At 42.6% G+C, this 17914-nt stretch overlaps 1 protein-coding gene across 3 annotated transcripts in view; it reads right to left on the minus strand.

Annotated features, from left to right (window-relative positions):
• The window catches only part of nbas (NBAS subunit of NRZ tethering complex), a 256830-nt gene that overhangs the window by 88311 nt on the left and 150605 nt on the right, over positions 1-17914 (minus strand). For 2 of the 3 annotated variants that reach the window (XM_058393497.1, XM_058393500.1), the window contains exons 34-40: positions 17712-17869; positions 15056-15127; positions 12306-12491; positions 12116-12229; positions 10346-10469; positions 8243-8319; positions 7952-8089 (exon numbers count right to left, since the gene is read on the minus strand). In XM_058393497.1, coding sequence (XP_058249480.1) covers positions 7952-8089; positions 8243-8319; positions 10346-10469; positions 12116-12229; positions 12306-12491; positions 15056-15127; positions 17712-17869 — 869 coding nt within the window. The remainder of the gene's footprint in view (positions 1-7951; positions 8090-8242; positions 8320-10345; positions 10470-12115; positions 12230-12305; positions 12492-15055; positions 15128-17711; positions 17870-17914) is intronic. The other variant, XM_058393499.1, reaches the window with a different exon arrangement.

The raw sequence follows: 17914 nt of genomic DNA on the forward strand, positions 1-17914 counted from the left end.
ATCCCAAACACACACACACATCCCAAAACACACACACACATCCCAAAACACACACACACACACACATCCCAAAACACACACACATCCCAAACACACACACACATCCCAAAACACAAACACACACACACACATCCCAAACACACACACACATCCCAAACACACACACACATCCCAAAACACACACACACATCCCAAACACACACACACATCCCAAAACACACACACACATCCCAAACACACACACACATCCCAAAACACAAACACACACACACACATCCCAAACACACACACACATCCCAAACACACACACACATCCCAAAACACACACACACATCCCAAAACACACACACACACACACACACATCCCAAAACACAAACACATCCCAAAACACAAACACACACACACACATCCCAAAACACAGACACACATCCCAAACACACACACACATCCCAAAACACAGACACACATCCCAAACACACACACACATCCCAAAACACAAACACACACACACACATCCCAAACACACACACACACATCCCAAACACACACACACATCCCAAAACACACACACACATCCCAAACACACACACACATCCCAAAACACAAACACACACACACACATCCCAAACACACACACATCCCAAAACACAAACACACACATCCCAAACACACACACACATCCCAAAACACAGACACACATCCCAAACACACACACACATCCCAAAACACAAACACACACACACACATCCCAAAACACAAACACACACATCCCAAACACACACACACATCCCAAAACACACACACATCCCAAACACACACACACATCCCAAAACACACACACACATCCCAAACACACACACACATCCCAAAACACACACACACATCCCAAACACACACACACATCCCAAAACACAAACACACATCCCAAAACACAAACACACACACACACATCCCAAACACACACACACATCCCAAACACACACACATCCCAAAACACAGACACACACACACACACATCCCAAAACACAGACACACATCTCAAACACACACACACATCCCAAAACACAAACACACACACACACATCCCAAAACACAGACACACATCTCAAACACACACACACATCCCAAAACACAGACACACTCACACACATCCCAAAACACACACACATCCCAAACACACACACACATCCCAAAACACAAACACACACACACACATCCCAAACACACACACACATCCCAAACACACACACACATCCCAAAACACAGACACACATCCCAAACACACACACACATCCCAAAACACAAACACACACATCCCAAAACACAGACACACATCTCAAACACACACACACATCCCAAAACACAGACACACATCTCAAACACACACACACATCCCAAAACACAAACACACACACACACACATCCCAAACACACACACATCCCAAAACACAAACACATCCCAAAACACAAACACACACACACACATCCCAAACACACACACACATCCCAAAACACAGACACACATCTCAAACACACACACACATCCCAAAACACAAACACATCCCAAAACACAAACACACACACACACATCCCAAACACACACACATCCCAAAACACAGACACACACACACACATCCCAAAACACAGACACACATCCCAAACACACACACACATCCCAAAACACAAACACATCCCAAAACACAAACACACACACACACATACCAAAACACAAACACACACACACACATCCCAAACACACACACATCCCAAAACAGAGACACACATCCCAAAACACAGACACACATCCCAAACACACAGACACACACACACACATCCCAAAACACAAACACATCCCAAAACACAAACACACACACACACATCCCAAACACACACACATCCCAAAACACAGACACACACACACACATCCCAAAACACAGACACACATCCCAAACACACACACACATCCCAAAACACAAACACACACACACACATCCCAAACACACACACATCCCAAACACACACACATCCCAAAACACAAACACATCCCAAAACACAAACACACACACACACACACATCCCAAACACACACACATCCCAAAACACAAACACACACACACACATCCCAAACACACACACATCCCAAAACACAAACACACACACACACACACACATCCCAAACACACACACATCCCAAACACACACACATCCCAAAACACAAACACATCCCAAAACACAAACACACACACACACATCCCAAACACACACACATCCCAAAACACAAACACACACACACACATCCCAAACACACACACATCCCAAAACAGAGACACACATCCCAAACACACACACACATCCCAAAACACAAACACACACACACATCCCAAACACACACACATCCCAAAACACAGACACACATCCCAAACACACACACACATCCCAAAACACAAACACATCCCAAAACACAAACACACACACACACATCCCAAACACACACACATCCCAAACACACACACATCCCAAACACACACACATCCCAAAACACAAACACACACACACATCCCAAACACACACACACACATCCCAAACACACACACACATCCCAAAACACAAACACATCCCAAAACACACACACACACATCCCAAACACACACACATCCCAAAACACAGACACACATCCCAAACACACACACACATCCCAAAACACAAACACATCCCAAAACACAAACACACACACACACATCCCAAACACACACACATCCCACACACACACACATCCCAAACACACACACATCCCAAAACACAAACACACACACACATCCCAAACACACACACACACATCCCAAACACACACACACATCCCAAAACACAAACACATCCCAAAACACAAACACACACACACACACATCCCAAACACACACACACATCCCAAAACACAAACACATCCCAAAACACACACACACATCCCAAACACACACACACACATCCCAAACACACACACACATCCCAAAACACAAACACATCCCAAAACACAAACACACACACACACATCCCAAACACACACACACATCCCAAAACACAAACACATCCCAAAACACACACACACACCCCAAACACACACACACATCCCAAAACACAAACACATCCCAAAACACAAACACACACACACACACCCCAAACACACACACATCCCAAAACACAAACACACACACATCCCAAACACACACACATCCCAAAACAGAGACACACATCCCAAAACACAGACACACATCCCAAACACACAGACACACATCCCAAACACACACACACACACATCCCAAAACACAAACACACATCCCAAACACACACACACATCCCAAAACACAAACACACACACATCCCAAACACACACACATCCCAAAACACAAACACATCCCAAAACACAAACACACACACACACATCCCAAACACACACACATCCCAAAACACAAACACATCCCAAAACACAAACACACACACACACATCCCAAACACACACACATCCCAAAACACAAACACATCCCAAAACACAGACACACATCCCAAACACACACACATCCCAAAACACAAACACACACACACACATCCCAAAACACAGACACACATCCCAAACACACACACATCCCAAAACACAAACACACACACACACACACATCCCAAACACACACACATCCCAAAACACAGACACACATCCCAAAACACAGACACACACACATACACATCCCAAACACACACACATCCCAAAACACAAACACACACACATCCCAAAACACAAACACACACACACACATCCCAAACACACACACACATCCCAAAACACAAACACACACACATCCCAAACACACATCCCAAAACACAAACACACACACATCCCAAAACACAAACACACACACATCCCAAAACACAAACACACACACACACATCCCAAACACACACACATCCCAAAACAGAGACACACATCCCAAAACATAGACACATCCCAAACACACACACATCCCAAAACACAAACACACACACACACATCCCAAACACACACACATCCCAAAACAGAGACACACATCCCAAAACATAGACACACATCCCAAAACATAGACACATCCCAAACACACACACATCCCAAAACACAAACACACACACACACATCCCAAAACACAGACACACATCCCAAACACACACACATCCCAAAACACAAACAAACACACACACACACACATCCCAAAACACACACACACATCCCAAAACACAGACACACATCCCAAAACACAAACACACACACACATCCCAAACACACACACATCCCAAAACACAGACACACATCCCAAAACACAAACACACACACATACACATCCCAAAACACAGACACACATCCCAAAACACAAACACAAACACACACACATCCCAAAACACAGACACACATCCCAAAACACAAACACACACACATACACATCCCAAAACACAGACACACATCCCAAACACACACACATCCCAAACACACTTTCTCTCACACTCCAAGCTTCACTACATTGTCATGCTGCATGTTGGTGTATATGACAAAAAAAAAGAATTTCTTGCCTTCTCAAGAACGTAGCACACACACACACACACACACACACTCATTTCTTAACTCCAGCACTGTAATTATTAGGCAGTAAGTGTATGTGTAAGAGTGTGTGAATGTGTACAAGTGTGAGTGTGTGTTTAAGTGTGTAAGTGTGTGTGTGTGTGTGTGTGTGAAAAAGTGGGAGAGTTTGTTAGTGTGTGTGTTTAAGTGTGTATGTGAAAGTGTGTGTGTCTGTGTGTGTGTGTTTAAGAGATACACAACACTTCAGGATGTTCCTGCTCCTGTCATTAAAACAGCTCCTCAGTCTGAGGGAGAAACTGAGTGTGTGTTTAAGTGTGTGTCCCTATAAATATGCCACAGCTTGCCTTGTCGCGTTTCACACAAACACACACACACACACTCCGTCTCAGACGTCGTCTCAGCAAGAACGTACTTTTAATCCGATCTAAACACGCAAAACAGGAAGTTAGTGTTCGCTGACTCCAGCATGATAAAGAGAGAGAGAAAAATGAAGTAAATCTCAGAAACATGAAGCTTTCCTTCAGGCCTGAAATCTCTTTATTGTGTTACGTTATTGTGTTACTTTATCGTTTTTTTCCTCACTTAGTGTCCTGAGAGACTGAACTCTCTCCTGCGCAGAAGAGCTTCAGGTAATACAGTACTGATGCTGACAGAGCTTTCTGAAAGTTCCTTCACAACACAATGCTTTGATGGAAAAGAGATGTGTAGGAGAACACCGGCTTTGTTTTCTTCCTCTTCTTCGTTTTTTTTTGCTCCGTAAGCATTTGTTTACTTTCATTACAAGCTAACATTCTGAGATGTGAAATGTATTGGAAATATATTAAAAAATAATATAATAATAAAATATATATATATTTTATAATAAATAAATAAATAAATAAATAAATGACAGGAGCTGATCCGGTATCAGGAGCATCTCAGTACATTAGGATTATAAATCATTTATTTTTCCTCTAAGCCAATATTTTATTTCCAGCAGCCAAAATGTGAGAGAAAATTTACTAAATATATTTATATTAAATAAATAAAAAAATAATAACAAATAAATAATACAAATAAATAAATAAATAAAAACTTAATGGTAAAGGATGCTTTTTCAAACCTAGATAAAAAAGCCTTAATCTCGATATTTAACATAAATAGCAGGATTATCGTTTCCATGGTAACAACTAACTAACGATACACAACCTAAACCTTGTTACATAACAAACATTAAATAAATAAATAAATAAAATAAAATCATATAAATATACGGTGAAGGTTTCTGTTTTTATTTAATTGATGAACGTTAAGGTCAGTCGCTGTCCAGACTGTTAGCTGATTTCTGTTATTGCTTAGCTTACAATATTGTTGCTATAAACAACTGCTTCCTGTTTATATCACTCTTAAAGTTAACAATAAATAAACAAACAAACAAACAAACGCAACACGTCACGTTCCAGAAGAAGCACAAAGCTGTCTGTAACATAAAATGTAAAGAGTCATGTGTCAGTAATTAAAACTCAACTAATCTGACTGGCTGAGCAAAGTTCCATAAGAGTTGGATATATATATATGTATATATATATATATATATATATATATATATATATATATATATATATATATATATACACTATATTGCCAAAAGTATTCGCTCACCCATCCAAATAATCAGAATCAGGTGTTCCAATCACTTCCATGGCCACAGGTGTATAAAATCAAGCACCTAGGCATGCAGACTGTTTTTACAAACATTTGTGAAAGAATGGGTCGCTCTCAGGAGCTCAGTGAATTCCAGTGTGGAACTGTGATAGGATGCCACCTGTGCAACAAATCCAGTCGTGAAATTTCCTCGCTCCTAAATATTCCACAGTCAACTGTCAGCTGTATTATAAGAACGTGGAAGTGTTTGGGAATGACAGCAACTCAGCCACGAAGTGGTAGGCCACGTAAACTGACGGAGCGGGGTCAGCGGATGCTGAGGCGCATAGTGCGAAGAGGTCGCCAACTTTCTGCAGAGTCAATCGCTACAGACCTCCAAACTTCATGTGGCCTTCAGATTAGCTCAAGAACAGTGTGCAGAGAGCTTCATGGAATGGGTTTCCATGGCCGAGCAGCTGCATCCAAGCCATACATCACCAAGTGCAATGCAAAGCGTCGGATGCAGTGGTGTAAAGCACGCCGCCACTGGACTCTAGAGCAGTGGAGACGCGTTCTCTGGAGTGACGAATCGCGCTTCTCCATCTGGCAGTCTGATGGACGAGTCTGGGTTTGGCGGTTGCCAGGAGAACGGTACTTGTCTGACTGCATTGTGCCAAGTGTAAAGTTTGGTGGAGGGGGGATTATGGTGTGGGGTTGTTTTTCAGGAGCTGGGCTTGGCCCCTTAGTTCCAGTGAAAGGAACTCTGAATGCTTCAGCATACCAAGACATTTTGGACAATTCCATGCTCCCAACTTTGTGGGAACAGTTTGGAGCTGGCCCCTTCCTCTTCCAACATGACTGTGCACCAGTGCACAAAGCAAGGTCCATAAAGACATGGATGACAGAGTCTGGTGTGGATGAACTTGACTGGCCTGCACAGAGTCCTGACCTCAACCCGATAGAACACCTTTGGGATGAATTAGAGCGGAGACTGAGAGCCAGGCCTTCTCGTCCAACATCAGTGTGTGACCTCACAAATGCGCTTCTGGAAGAATGGTCAAAAATTCCCATAAACACACTCCTAAACCTTGTGGACAGCCTTCCCAGAAGAGTTGAAGCTGTTATAGCTGTAAAGGGTGGACTGACGTCATATTGAACCCTATGGATTAGGAATGGGATGTCACTTAAGTTCATATGCGAGTCAAGGCAGGTGAGCGAATACTTTTGGCAATATAGTGTATATGTGTGTGTGATTTGGCTGGTCTGTGTTCGTTTATTTCCATTACCTAATTCAAAAATGTTAAAAGAAATAAAATAAATAAATAAATAAAATAAAAATTATTAAAAAGTAAAATAGATAATAGTAAATAATATATAGTAATAGATATAATAACTGCTTAATTATTTAAAAAAATACTTAATATGCACAGATACCAAATTGCAACTTGTTCAACTAAATGTATTTATCTTTCTTTCTTTCTTATTTCACAATTTCTTTCTTTTTTCACACTTTCTTCTTTTTTATTTCACACTTTCTTTCTTTCTCACTTTCAGGTTTTTGGGGTTTGTGCTGTCATTGGACACCAGTGCTGTGATGTTCTGATCTACTGATACGTGAAGACTTTTACAGCAGGTGCAATAAAAGCAACTGCTGGAAAGAGTGTCAGAGTCTCTCTCTCTCTCTCTCTCTCTCTCTCTCTCTGACACACACACACACACAGGTTACTCACCCTGTACAGCGGGCTACATGTGTCCTTGAAGCAGGGCAGGAGGCGTGAGTAGATGTGGAGAGAGTAATAATACGCAGCCAGCTGTAGAGACAGAGCTGAGGGAGGCTGCTTCTCAAAACACGAGTTAGCGTCTAACACCTGAGAAATACACACACACACACACACACACACACACAGCTTTTTAACATTCCTCCCAGATTCACTGATGGACACATTAATACACACACACGCACACACACACACGCACACACACGCACATACACACACACGCACACACACTAACAAACTCACCTGAGGCAGAGCCAGCAAATAGGCCAGAGCCAGTGTCATATCCCTGGGAAAGGCATCACTCGCCAACTGGAGCAGAACTGAGAGAGAGAGAGAGAGAGATTATTTTTTTCATCTCACTACTGGGTGAAAAGCAGTATCAAAAGAAGGAAGAAAAGAAAGAAGGGAGTGTGGAAGGAAGGAAGGAAGGACTCTGATGAAGTCTTTACTGAATGTTTACATGACACAGGAAGCAGCTTTCTGTAGAGGAAGCTGCAGAAGCAGATAATAAAATGATGAAGTTATTGAGCTCACAGGGAGCAGATAATAAACCTGCTCTATACACGAGCATGTGGAGCTACAGACCACTGCATCCTCCTGTTCAGTGCATGTAATGCGACATCATCATCAGTTCAGGCTGATCAGACGAGAAAAACCTCTCCATTATCCCATGAAAACTTCTCAAAGTCACATTTCCTTCCTTTCTCTTTCCTTTTCATGTCCCTCTTTTCCTTCCTATAAATTCCTTTCATTTTTTCCCCTCATTGTTGTCCTGTTTCTTCCTATTCCACATGTTTATTCACAGTTTTTAAGCCTGTTACAGATAATTCACAGAATTCAATAGAAAGTAAAAAGAGCTAACAAATAAAGCAGCTCTGAAATATTGCACCTGGAGAAACAAATAAATAAAAAAAACATTCCAAAGTGTAGAAATTAAAGCAGAACACAAAAGACAAACAACAAATTAACATCACAGAAACGATAATGCAGCATCATAAGAATGCTAATATCAAATTAGCACCCGGGAAAAGATTCATAACACGGTCGAATTAGCATCACGGGAAGACGGCAATAAATACAAGAAAACACACAAAGGGATCAGTCAGCTGTTACAAAACAAGTGTGTGTGTGAGAATGTTCTGGAAAAGCAGAAGATAAAGGGAACTGGAGGAACTGGAGAGATCCACAGCTAAGGTGGAGAAGTGTTTCACAGGACAAGCCACAAGGCAAGCCATTATGACCTCAATGAAGGTCAACATTATGACCACCTGCTAACATTATGACCAAAGTCCTGTAAGTTGTGAGGTGGGGCCTCCATGGATCAGACTTGTTTGTCCAGCACATCCCACAGATGCTAGATTGGATTGAGATCTGGGGAATTTGGAGGCCAGGTCAACACCTCAAACTGGTTGTTGGCCTCGTCAAACCTTTCCTGAACCATATTTGAGGCACGGTGCATTATCTTGCTGAAAGAGGCCACAGCCATCAGGGAATATTGTTTCCATGAAAGTGATCTGCAACAATGCTTAGGTAGGTGGGACGTGTCAAAGTAACACCCACATGGACGGCAGGACACCACGGTTTACCAGCAGAACATTGCCCAAAGCATGACACTGCCTCCGCCAGCTTGCCTTCTTCCCATAGTGCATCCTGGTGCCATGTGTTCCCCAGGTAAGAGAAGCACATGCACATGGCCATCCACATGATGTAAAAGAAAACGTGATTCATCAGACCAGGCCACCTTCTACCACTGCTCTGTGGTCCAATTCTGATGCTTACCTGCCCAATGTTGGTGCTTTCGGCGGTACACAGGGGTCTGTTGGATCGGACCACACGGGCCAGCCTTTGCTCCGCATGTGCAGAAATGAGCCTTGACCGCCCATCATCGAACTCGCTCAAATCCTTACACATTTTCCTGCTTCTAACACATCAGTCTTATTCACTTCACCTAATTAATTCCATTTCATTTCCCGGTTGTATTATAAAATATGTAAAAGAACAAACTGAGTTACAAAATAGTGTAAATATTCATTCTAACTACATTCTACATACCTTGAACACACAGAGCTATAGAGTTAAATAATACATCCACTCCAGATCTAAGAGAAAGTGGCTAAAAAATAAAAAGTTCCAGATTGTAGACCACAAGCTGGACGTGTTAAACAAGGAAATCAGATGCATGAGTGAAGAAGGGAGTGATGGGAAGGAAAAAAATGAGAGTCCAAATGGATGCTAGAAAAAAAGATAATCCACAATACATATGGGTTCATATGAACTGTCCATTAAAGCGTACGTGTTTTGTTTTTTTGTTAAATGTAATAAAAGTGCAGCACGGACGTTAGTCACCTTCAGTAGCCGGGAAAAGCTGCTGGCCTTCACTCCTGGTCTCAGCTAATTTTCCAGTGTGGAGCAAAACCTCTGCAAAGTCTTCCTGAGGGATGTAGTCGTAGGAAGCGTATACATCATCCATCTAAAACGCACACAAAAAATGTAAAAAAAAAATATATATATATACACTATATTGCCAAAAGTATTCTCTCACCTGCCTTGACTCGCATATGAACTTAAGTGACATCCCCTTCCTAATCCATAGGGTTCAATATGACGTCGGTCCACCCTTTGCAGCTATAACAGCTTCAACTCTTCTGGGAAGGCTGTCCACAAGGTTTAGGAGTGTGTTTATGGGAATTTTTGACCATTCTTCCAGAAGCGCATTTGTGAGGTCACACACTGATGTTGGACGAGAAGGCCTGGCTCTCAGTCTCCGCTCTAATTCATCCCAAAGGTGTTCTATCGGGTTGAGGTCAGGACTCTGTGCAGGCCAGTCAAGTTCATCCACGCCAGACTGTCATCCATGTCTTTATGGACCTTGCTTTGTGCACTGGTGCACAGTCATGTTGGAAGAGGAAGGGGCCAGCTCCAAACTGTTCCCACAAAGTTGGGAGCATGGAATTGTCCAAAATGTCTTGGTATGCTGAAGCATTCAGAGTTCCTTTCACTGGAACTAAGGGGCCAAGCCCAGCTCCTGAAAAACAACCCCACACCATAATCCCCCCTCCACCAAACTTTACACTTGGCACAATGCAGTCAGACAAGTACTGTTCTCCTGGCAACCGCCGAACCCAGACTCGTCCATCAGATTGCCAGATGGAGAAGCGCGATTCGTCACTCCAGAGAACGCGTCTCCACTGCTCTAGAGTCCAGTGGCGGCGTGCTTTACACCACTGCATCCGACGCTTTGCATTGCACTTGGTGATGTATGGCTTGGATGCAGCTGCTCGGCCATGGAAACCCATTCCATGAAGCTCTCTGCGCACTGTTCTTGAGCTAATCTGAAGGCCACATGAAGTTTGGAGGTCTGTAGTGATTGACTCTGCAGAAAGTTGGCGACCTCTTCGCACTATGCGCCTCAGCATCCGCTGACCCCGCTCCGTCAGTTTACGTGGCCTACCACTTCGTGGCTGAGTTGCTGTCGTTCCCAAACTTCCACGTTCTTATAATACAGCTGACAGTTGACTGTGGAATATTTAGGAGCGAGGAAATTTCACGACTGGATTTGTTGCACAGGTGGCATCCTATCACAGTTCCACGCTGGAATTCACTGAGCTCCTGAGAGCGACCCATTCTTTCACAAATGTTTGTAAAAACAGTCTGCATGCCTAGGTGCTTGATTTTATACACCTGTGGCCATGGAAGTGATTGGAACACCTGATTCTGATTATTTGGATGGGTGAGCGAATACTTTTGGCAATATAGTGTATATGACATCACTGATCTGAGAGGAAATGCCGTAAAGGAAAAAGCACTGCAAAATCCTGTATAATGCATTTTAGTTCATTATGGAGTTTTTTTATTCACTTCCTAAATATTCTGAATGTTTCTATACTAGTTTGGACTCTTTTTAAATCATTTTCAAGCAGGAAATTCGATGTCATAAGATGGACGGGGCAGTCCAAAAGTGTCATCAAATGAGTTTATAAGGGGAAAAAAAAAGTTTAAATATATTTTGGTAAATATTTGGTATATATTTTGACATACTCTTTAAGTGTGTAGACTTTTCCACTCTAAAGTACTACTAGAAAGCGATAAAACGACAGAATGAGGGAAGGATCTAACCGGGTTGATGTAAGGATCTTCAAACAGCTCCTCATAGAATGAGCAGCAGCCCTGCCTCTCCAGCTCTGCATTCTGATTGGCCAATCCAGAGCGCTGCAAATCTGACTCTTGACCCTGACAAAAAACACAAAACCCCAAATTTAGGAGAAGGTTTTAATCTGAATGGAAGTGGGTGGAGCTGTAGTCTTACCTGCAGTGGGCGGAGGTAGCTGACCGAGTCTTTCCACCACTGGGAGTCGCTGATGGTGTTCAGTACAGCCTTGGTGTTTACCGTGGTGTTGGTCAGAACCTCAATGGTACGGGCGGTTGTCCTCTGGAGAAGAGCTGAGGGCTGAGAGACCCCTGACCCTCCTCCTCCACCTTCACCAGCAGCCTGCTGGAATCATATAGAAACTCGGTCTGACTCGGACCCACAGAACACAGTCCAACATCTTCAGTTTATCAAACAGTGTGAAGGAGAACCACAGACAAAATGCTGTCTGTCTGAGGGCTGAAGATCTCTAGTCTCTGTTTACATGATGATTTTTCCTGGGGCTAATTTCTGAATCCTTATGATTCGCCTACATGAGTCTGTAGGAACATCACCCATTCCCAAAAGAGTCTCATCCGGAGTCCTGACATTTTATCTTACCCTACCACGCACGCACACTTCAATTTCGCGTCATTTTTGTCACGCTCAACACCACACCCATAATGTTTTACAACCTGCACATGGATTTCTTCATGCAAGGTACGTTTTTGACCATTTCTGTTTCCCGTTTTTGACCAAAGGGCTTTTCACACTGCACTTAACTCCGGGATATCGTCATTCTAAACAAGAAACGTGTGAAACACCTGTAATTTGAAAGCAGTTTAGCAGGGTTAGCACCCTGTTCAGTTTGTTCAGTGTGAAACGGAGCAGAGTTTTAAGCAGCGAGGCTCATGTCACATCAGTAACAGGAAATGCGTGTCATGTAAACAGGTTGCTGTTCGGCCAATCGGTGACAGTGACACTGCAAATATGCAAATATGAACGTTAAAACCCAGGGTTTAGGAATGTACGGTGTGAAACGTCTGTTAATGAATACCCAGGATTAACAGTTATCCCCAGGTATAGTATGAGCAGTGTGATTACAGATAACCCAGGATTCCGTTTATCCGGGGTTTAGGATGACCGAGGGTTAACAATTTCAATCGTGAAAAGCCCTCAAGACAGCTAGCAGTAATGAGAACCATTTACAGTCACATCACGAAGCCAGCTAGCACAAGTGGTCATATTTGTTGGAATTTTTCATGGAAAAGTTAGGTTAGGCTAGATATGGGGCATGCATCACTGATTAGTGAATCATTTTAAAATTATTCAATTGCTTAGTTGAATTCTTTATTTTTCTTTATAGATCTCTGTTTATTGGTGCTTCTTGCAATATTTTCTTGGGAAGATCGAAGATATCTTATCTTCCTCAGGAATAGAAGATAAGTCTGAATCAGCGGGATCGAACCCATCAGGGTATGATAAGTCCAAAGGGCAGAACCTTCGTAGACATAAACTCAAATTTTATTTCAAATTTATATTATTATCTGTTTAATAATAGTAGATATAGCTAGAATTTTGCACTATGGTAGGAGAATCTGGCAAGGCAGGACAAATTGACAAAAACAAACCGGTTTAGTAAAGAATTCTATCGTTTTTGAGAAGTCTCCGACGCTAAAACCAGTTCGATTCCGGCTCTACAAATAATCAGCTAAACTTTCAGCTCATTCCTGAACATACAGAGGGACAAATGATAATGAGGAAGCTGATTAATGTTCCAGTTCATGTGCTTACTAAATCAGGGCTTCTCAGGTGAACAGGTTACTGAGACGCCATTTCTCAATAAGCTGACCTATTTTTTTTTTTTTTAAAGGTCATGAAGCAGGAAAAAATATAAAAGCGGATGAACTCTAAAAATTAGCAAAGGCTCCATGGAGAAAACGATCTTTTCAGGGTTCAAGTGACGACCGAATACGCTCCTTAAATGTCTCGGATCACGTCTTTATTCTGATTGGTCAGGAGGAGTTTTTATTCTAATTAGTCTCAGTAGCTTAAATCACGGTTTTATGGTTTCTATAGTAACAGGAACTTATTACAGCAGATGCTACATACACAAAATGATCGATTGCCTGTCGTTTAATTCCTTACATGTGAATGTGGTCTATGGAACACAACAACTTCTTCGGAAGATCAGAGATTTAGATGTAAAAGTCACACCGGCTAAATGCTTGCTAAAATGATGGAGACAAAGAGGGCGGGGCTTCCAGGTGTGTCATGAAATGTGTTTATTGGGCGAATAAATAAATTTGGCATATTTTTTTACGCATAGTCTTTTACACTCTATAGTTAAGAAAGGTAATTTCCTATAATTTAATTTTTATATATTATATTATAATAATCTGGTCTAGGGAAGATAATTTATACGCAAATCTGGAGTCTCTGAATTTAATAAAAAATCTGAACTAGAAGGACAATTAATATACAACAGACATGAAACACATCTATCTATCTATCTATCTATCTATCTATCTATCTATCTATCTGATCAGAGGATGTTTTTTTAACTGTACATCTATACTACATTTTTTTTCCACACTCCTCCTTAAAGCCCTCATTTAACCCAACAACGTTAGCAAACAGGTCATAATCGCATGGCTTGAGGCATTCACACATGTGTAGAGGGGAAAAAACACACACTTCAGTGAGCGCATGAATCTTTAAACACTCTCGTGGCTATTCGTTTAACAGTGAGCCGTGAATCGAGCGGCTCGGCTCAGCTCGGAGACCGGCACGTTTACGGCGGATGAAAAATGCAGGAGCTTTATGGTTTGCGCAACTGGATGAGCGCGTCTGAGTTTCTCGGCTCCGTGTGTTCATGCAGGAGAAGAACGATTCCTCTCTCCAAGTTTAAACCATTCACAGACTGCTACCTGATCTGGATCGTCTCCTGATGCCGGGGTTTGAGTCGAATCCATCTTGTAGTTCACCGCCTGGTAAAGAATCTGAAAAAATTGAACAAACACAAAAAACACACACCTTTTAGTTTCCTTTTTCAGCTTTCGTGGCTGCTTTGCTGTTACTTGAAGTTCCGCCGCATGTGTTGTTTAGTATAAATGATTCAGTGTTATCTCTCCTCCTTCATGTAGGTCATGAGCCGTGTTAGAGCGTTCAGCTAGAAACAGACTTGCGCTTCAAAACTTCAGTTATAACATGAGTGCTAGAGAGATGCTGGAGTTAAGGAGGAAAAAAGATGCAGATGATGCAACCAGACCAAAGAGAACATGTCCCTGGAATGTTTACTGATCACTTGTCCATCTTCTGTGAAGCTCTAAATCGAGGATGGACACATCAGCAGCCTGGACATCAAGGAAGAGCAAATTACACGTCTGTTATGCCCTCCGCTGGCCATTTTATTAGGAACACCTGTACACATGTGCAGCTGATCATGTGGAAGCAGAGACAGGGAGAGAGCTTCAGATAACATTCAACATCAAACATCAGAACGTTGCGTGGGAAATTCCAGCAGTTTCTGATGGCCGATGTCAATATGAACTTGATACATTGTGTTGTTGCCAAATGATCCGCTGATTTGCATAAATCTGCAGAAACGATCAGATGCTCCTATTAATGTGGACAGTGAGTGGATTTTATGCCGTTTTCTTTCTACAAGCTTCAGAATCTTTGAAGAAAATCTCAACACACTTCTCTATAAACCTTATGAAGAACGTAGCTTTAGCTGTGTCTTTGGGTTTATCATCTACAGCGAGAACCGAACACAGAGCTGAACTCTCCTCTTCTCACGAGTCTTAATAAAATCTCTTTAGATGCACTGTTTATACCACATCCTGCGTTCACTCGTTTCTGTTCCTTTTTGCAGTTTGCTTCATTAAATCAAATCTCCAGAGGAAAGAGTGGCTTCCTACACACTCATGTCTTCAACCATATACTCTAAATATTCTTTAAAAAAAAACGTGGTATATCAGGTGATTAAAAATACACTATATTGCCAAAAGTATTCGCTCACCCATTCAAATAATCAGAATCAGGTGTTCCAATCACTTCCATGGCCACAGGCATATAAAATCAAGCACCTAGGCATGCAGACTGTTTTTACAAACATTTGTGAAAGACTGGGTCGCTCTCAGGAGCTCAGTGAATTCCAGCGTGGAACTGTGATAGGATGCCACCTGTGCAACAAATCCAGTCGTGAAATTTCCTCGCTCCTAAATATTCCACAGTCAACTGTCAGCTGTATTATAAGAACGTGGAAGTGTTTGGGAACGACAGCAACTCGGCCACGAAGTGGTAGGCCACGTAAACTGACGGAGCGGGGTCAGCGGATGCTGAGGCGCATAGTGCGAAGAGGTCGCCAACTTTCTGCAGGGTCAATCGCTACAGACCTCCAAACTTCATGTGGCCTTCAGATTAGCTCAAGAACAGTGTGCAGAGAGCTTCATGGAATGGGTTTCCATGGCCGAGCAGCTGCATCCAAGCCATACATCACCAAGTGCAATGCAAAGCGTCGGATGCAGTGGTGTAAAGCACGCCGCCACTGGACTCTAGAGCAGTGGAGATGCGTTCTCTGGAGTGACGAATCGCGCTTCTCCATCTGGCAGTCTGATGGACAAGTCTGGGTTTGGCGGTTGCCAGGAGAACGGTACTTGTCTGACTGCATTGTGCCAAGTGTAAAGTTTGGTGGAGGGGGGATTATGGTGTGGGGTTGTTTTTCAGGAGCTGGGCTTGGCCCCTTAGTTCCAGTGAAAGGAACTCTGAATGCTTCAGCATACCAAGACATTTTGGACAATTCCATGCTCCCAACTTTGTGGGAACAGTTTGGAGCTGGCCCCTTCCTCTTCCAACATGACTGTGTACCAGTGCACAAAGCAAGGTCCATAAAGACATGGATGACAGAGTCTGGTGTGGATGAACTTGACTGGCCTGCACAGAGTCCTGACCTCAACCCGATAGAACACCTTTGGGATGAATTAGAGTGGAGACTGAGAGCCAGGCCTTCTCGTCCAACATCAGTGTGTGACCTCACAAATGCGCTTCTGGAAGAATGGTCAAAAATTCCCATAAACACACTCCTAAACCTTGTGGACAGCCTTCCCAGAAGAGTTGAAGCTGTTATAGCTGCAAAGGGTGGGCCGACGTCATATTGAACCCTATGGATTAGGAATGGGATGTCACTTAAGTTCATATGCTAGTCAAGGCAAGTCAGCGAATACTTTTGGCAATATAGTGTATGTCATAAAAGATGGCAGTTCTGTCATAGGGGATGCTTTAGCCAGAAACTGTCTAGACAAACGTCTAGTCCTTTGTGTTAGTAATTAACAAGCTTTATATATCTTTAGAATATTTACTGATGTAATATTAATCCTAGTGGAGTTACAATGGCGCCAGTCAAGAGGTGTGTTATGTTACCTGTTTGTTTATTTATTTATTATTTATTTATTTATTACCCCATGGGGGTTTCATTTATCATTTTGTTAGTAAATCCCCAATGTTACCGTAAACCAGTGACTTTTTATATAAAAGGTCACGCTCCATCACCGGCACTGGAAATACCTGCACGAGGAAACACACCTGTGTTTGCAGCGAGCTGGAGGCTGCGAGAAGGTTCTGGATGTTGGCAGGAGGGCAGTGGGTCAATGCGAAGGCCATCAGCTCCTGACGAGCCGAGAGCCGTGTGTAGCTCTCACACTGACCCAACTGAGAACAAACATCCCAGCCCTGACTGTAGCCTAGAGAGAGAGAGAGAGAGAGAGAGAGAGAGAGAGAGAGAGGGA

Source organism: Hemibagrus wyckioides, linkage group LG06, assembly GCF_019097595.1.
Source record: "Hemibagrus wyckioides isolate EC202008001 linkage group LG06, SWU_Hwy_1.0, whole genome shotgun sequence".
Taxonomy (NCBI): domain Eukaryota; kingdom Metazoa; phylum Chordata; class Actinopteri; order Siluriformes; family Bagridae; genus Hemibagrus; species Hemibagrus wyckioides.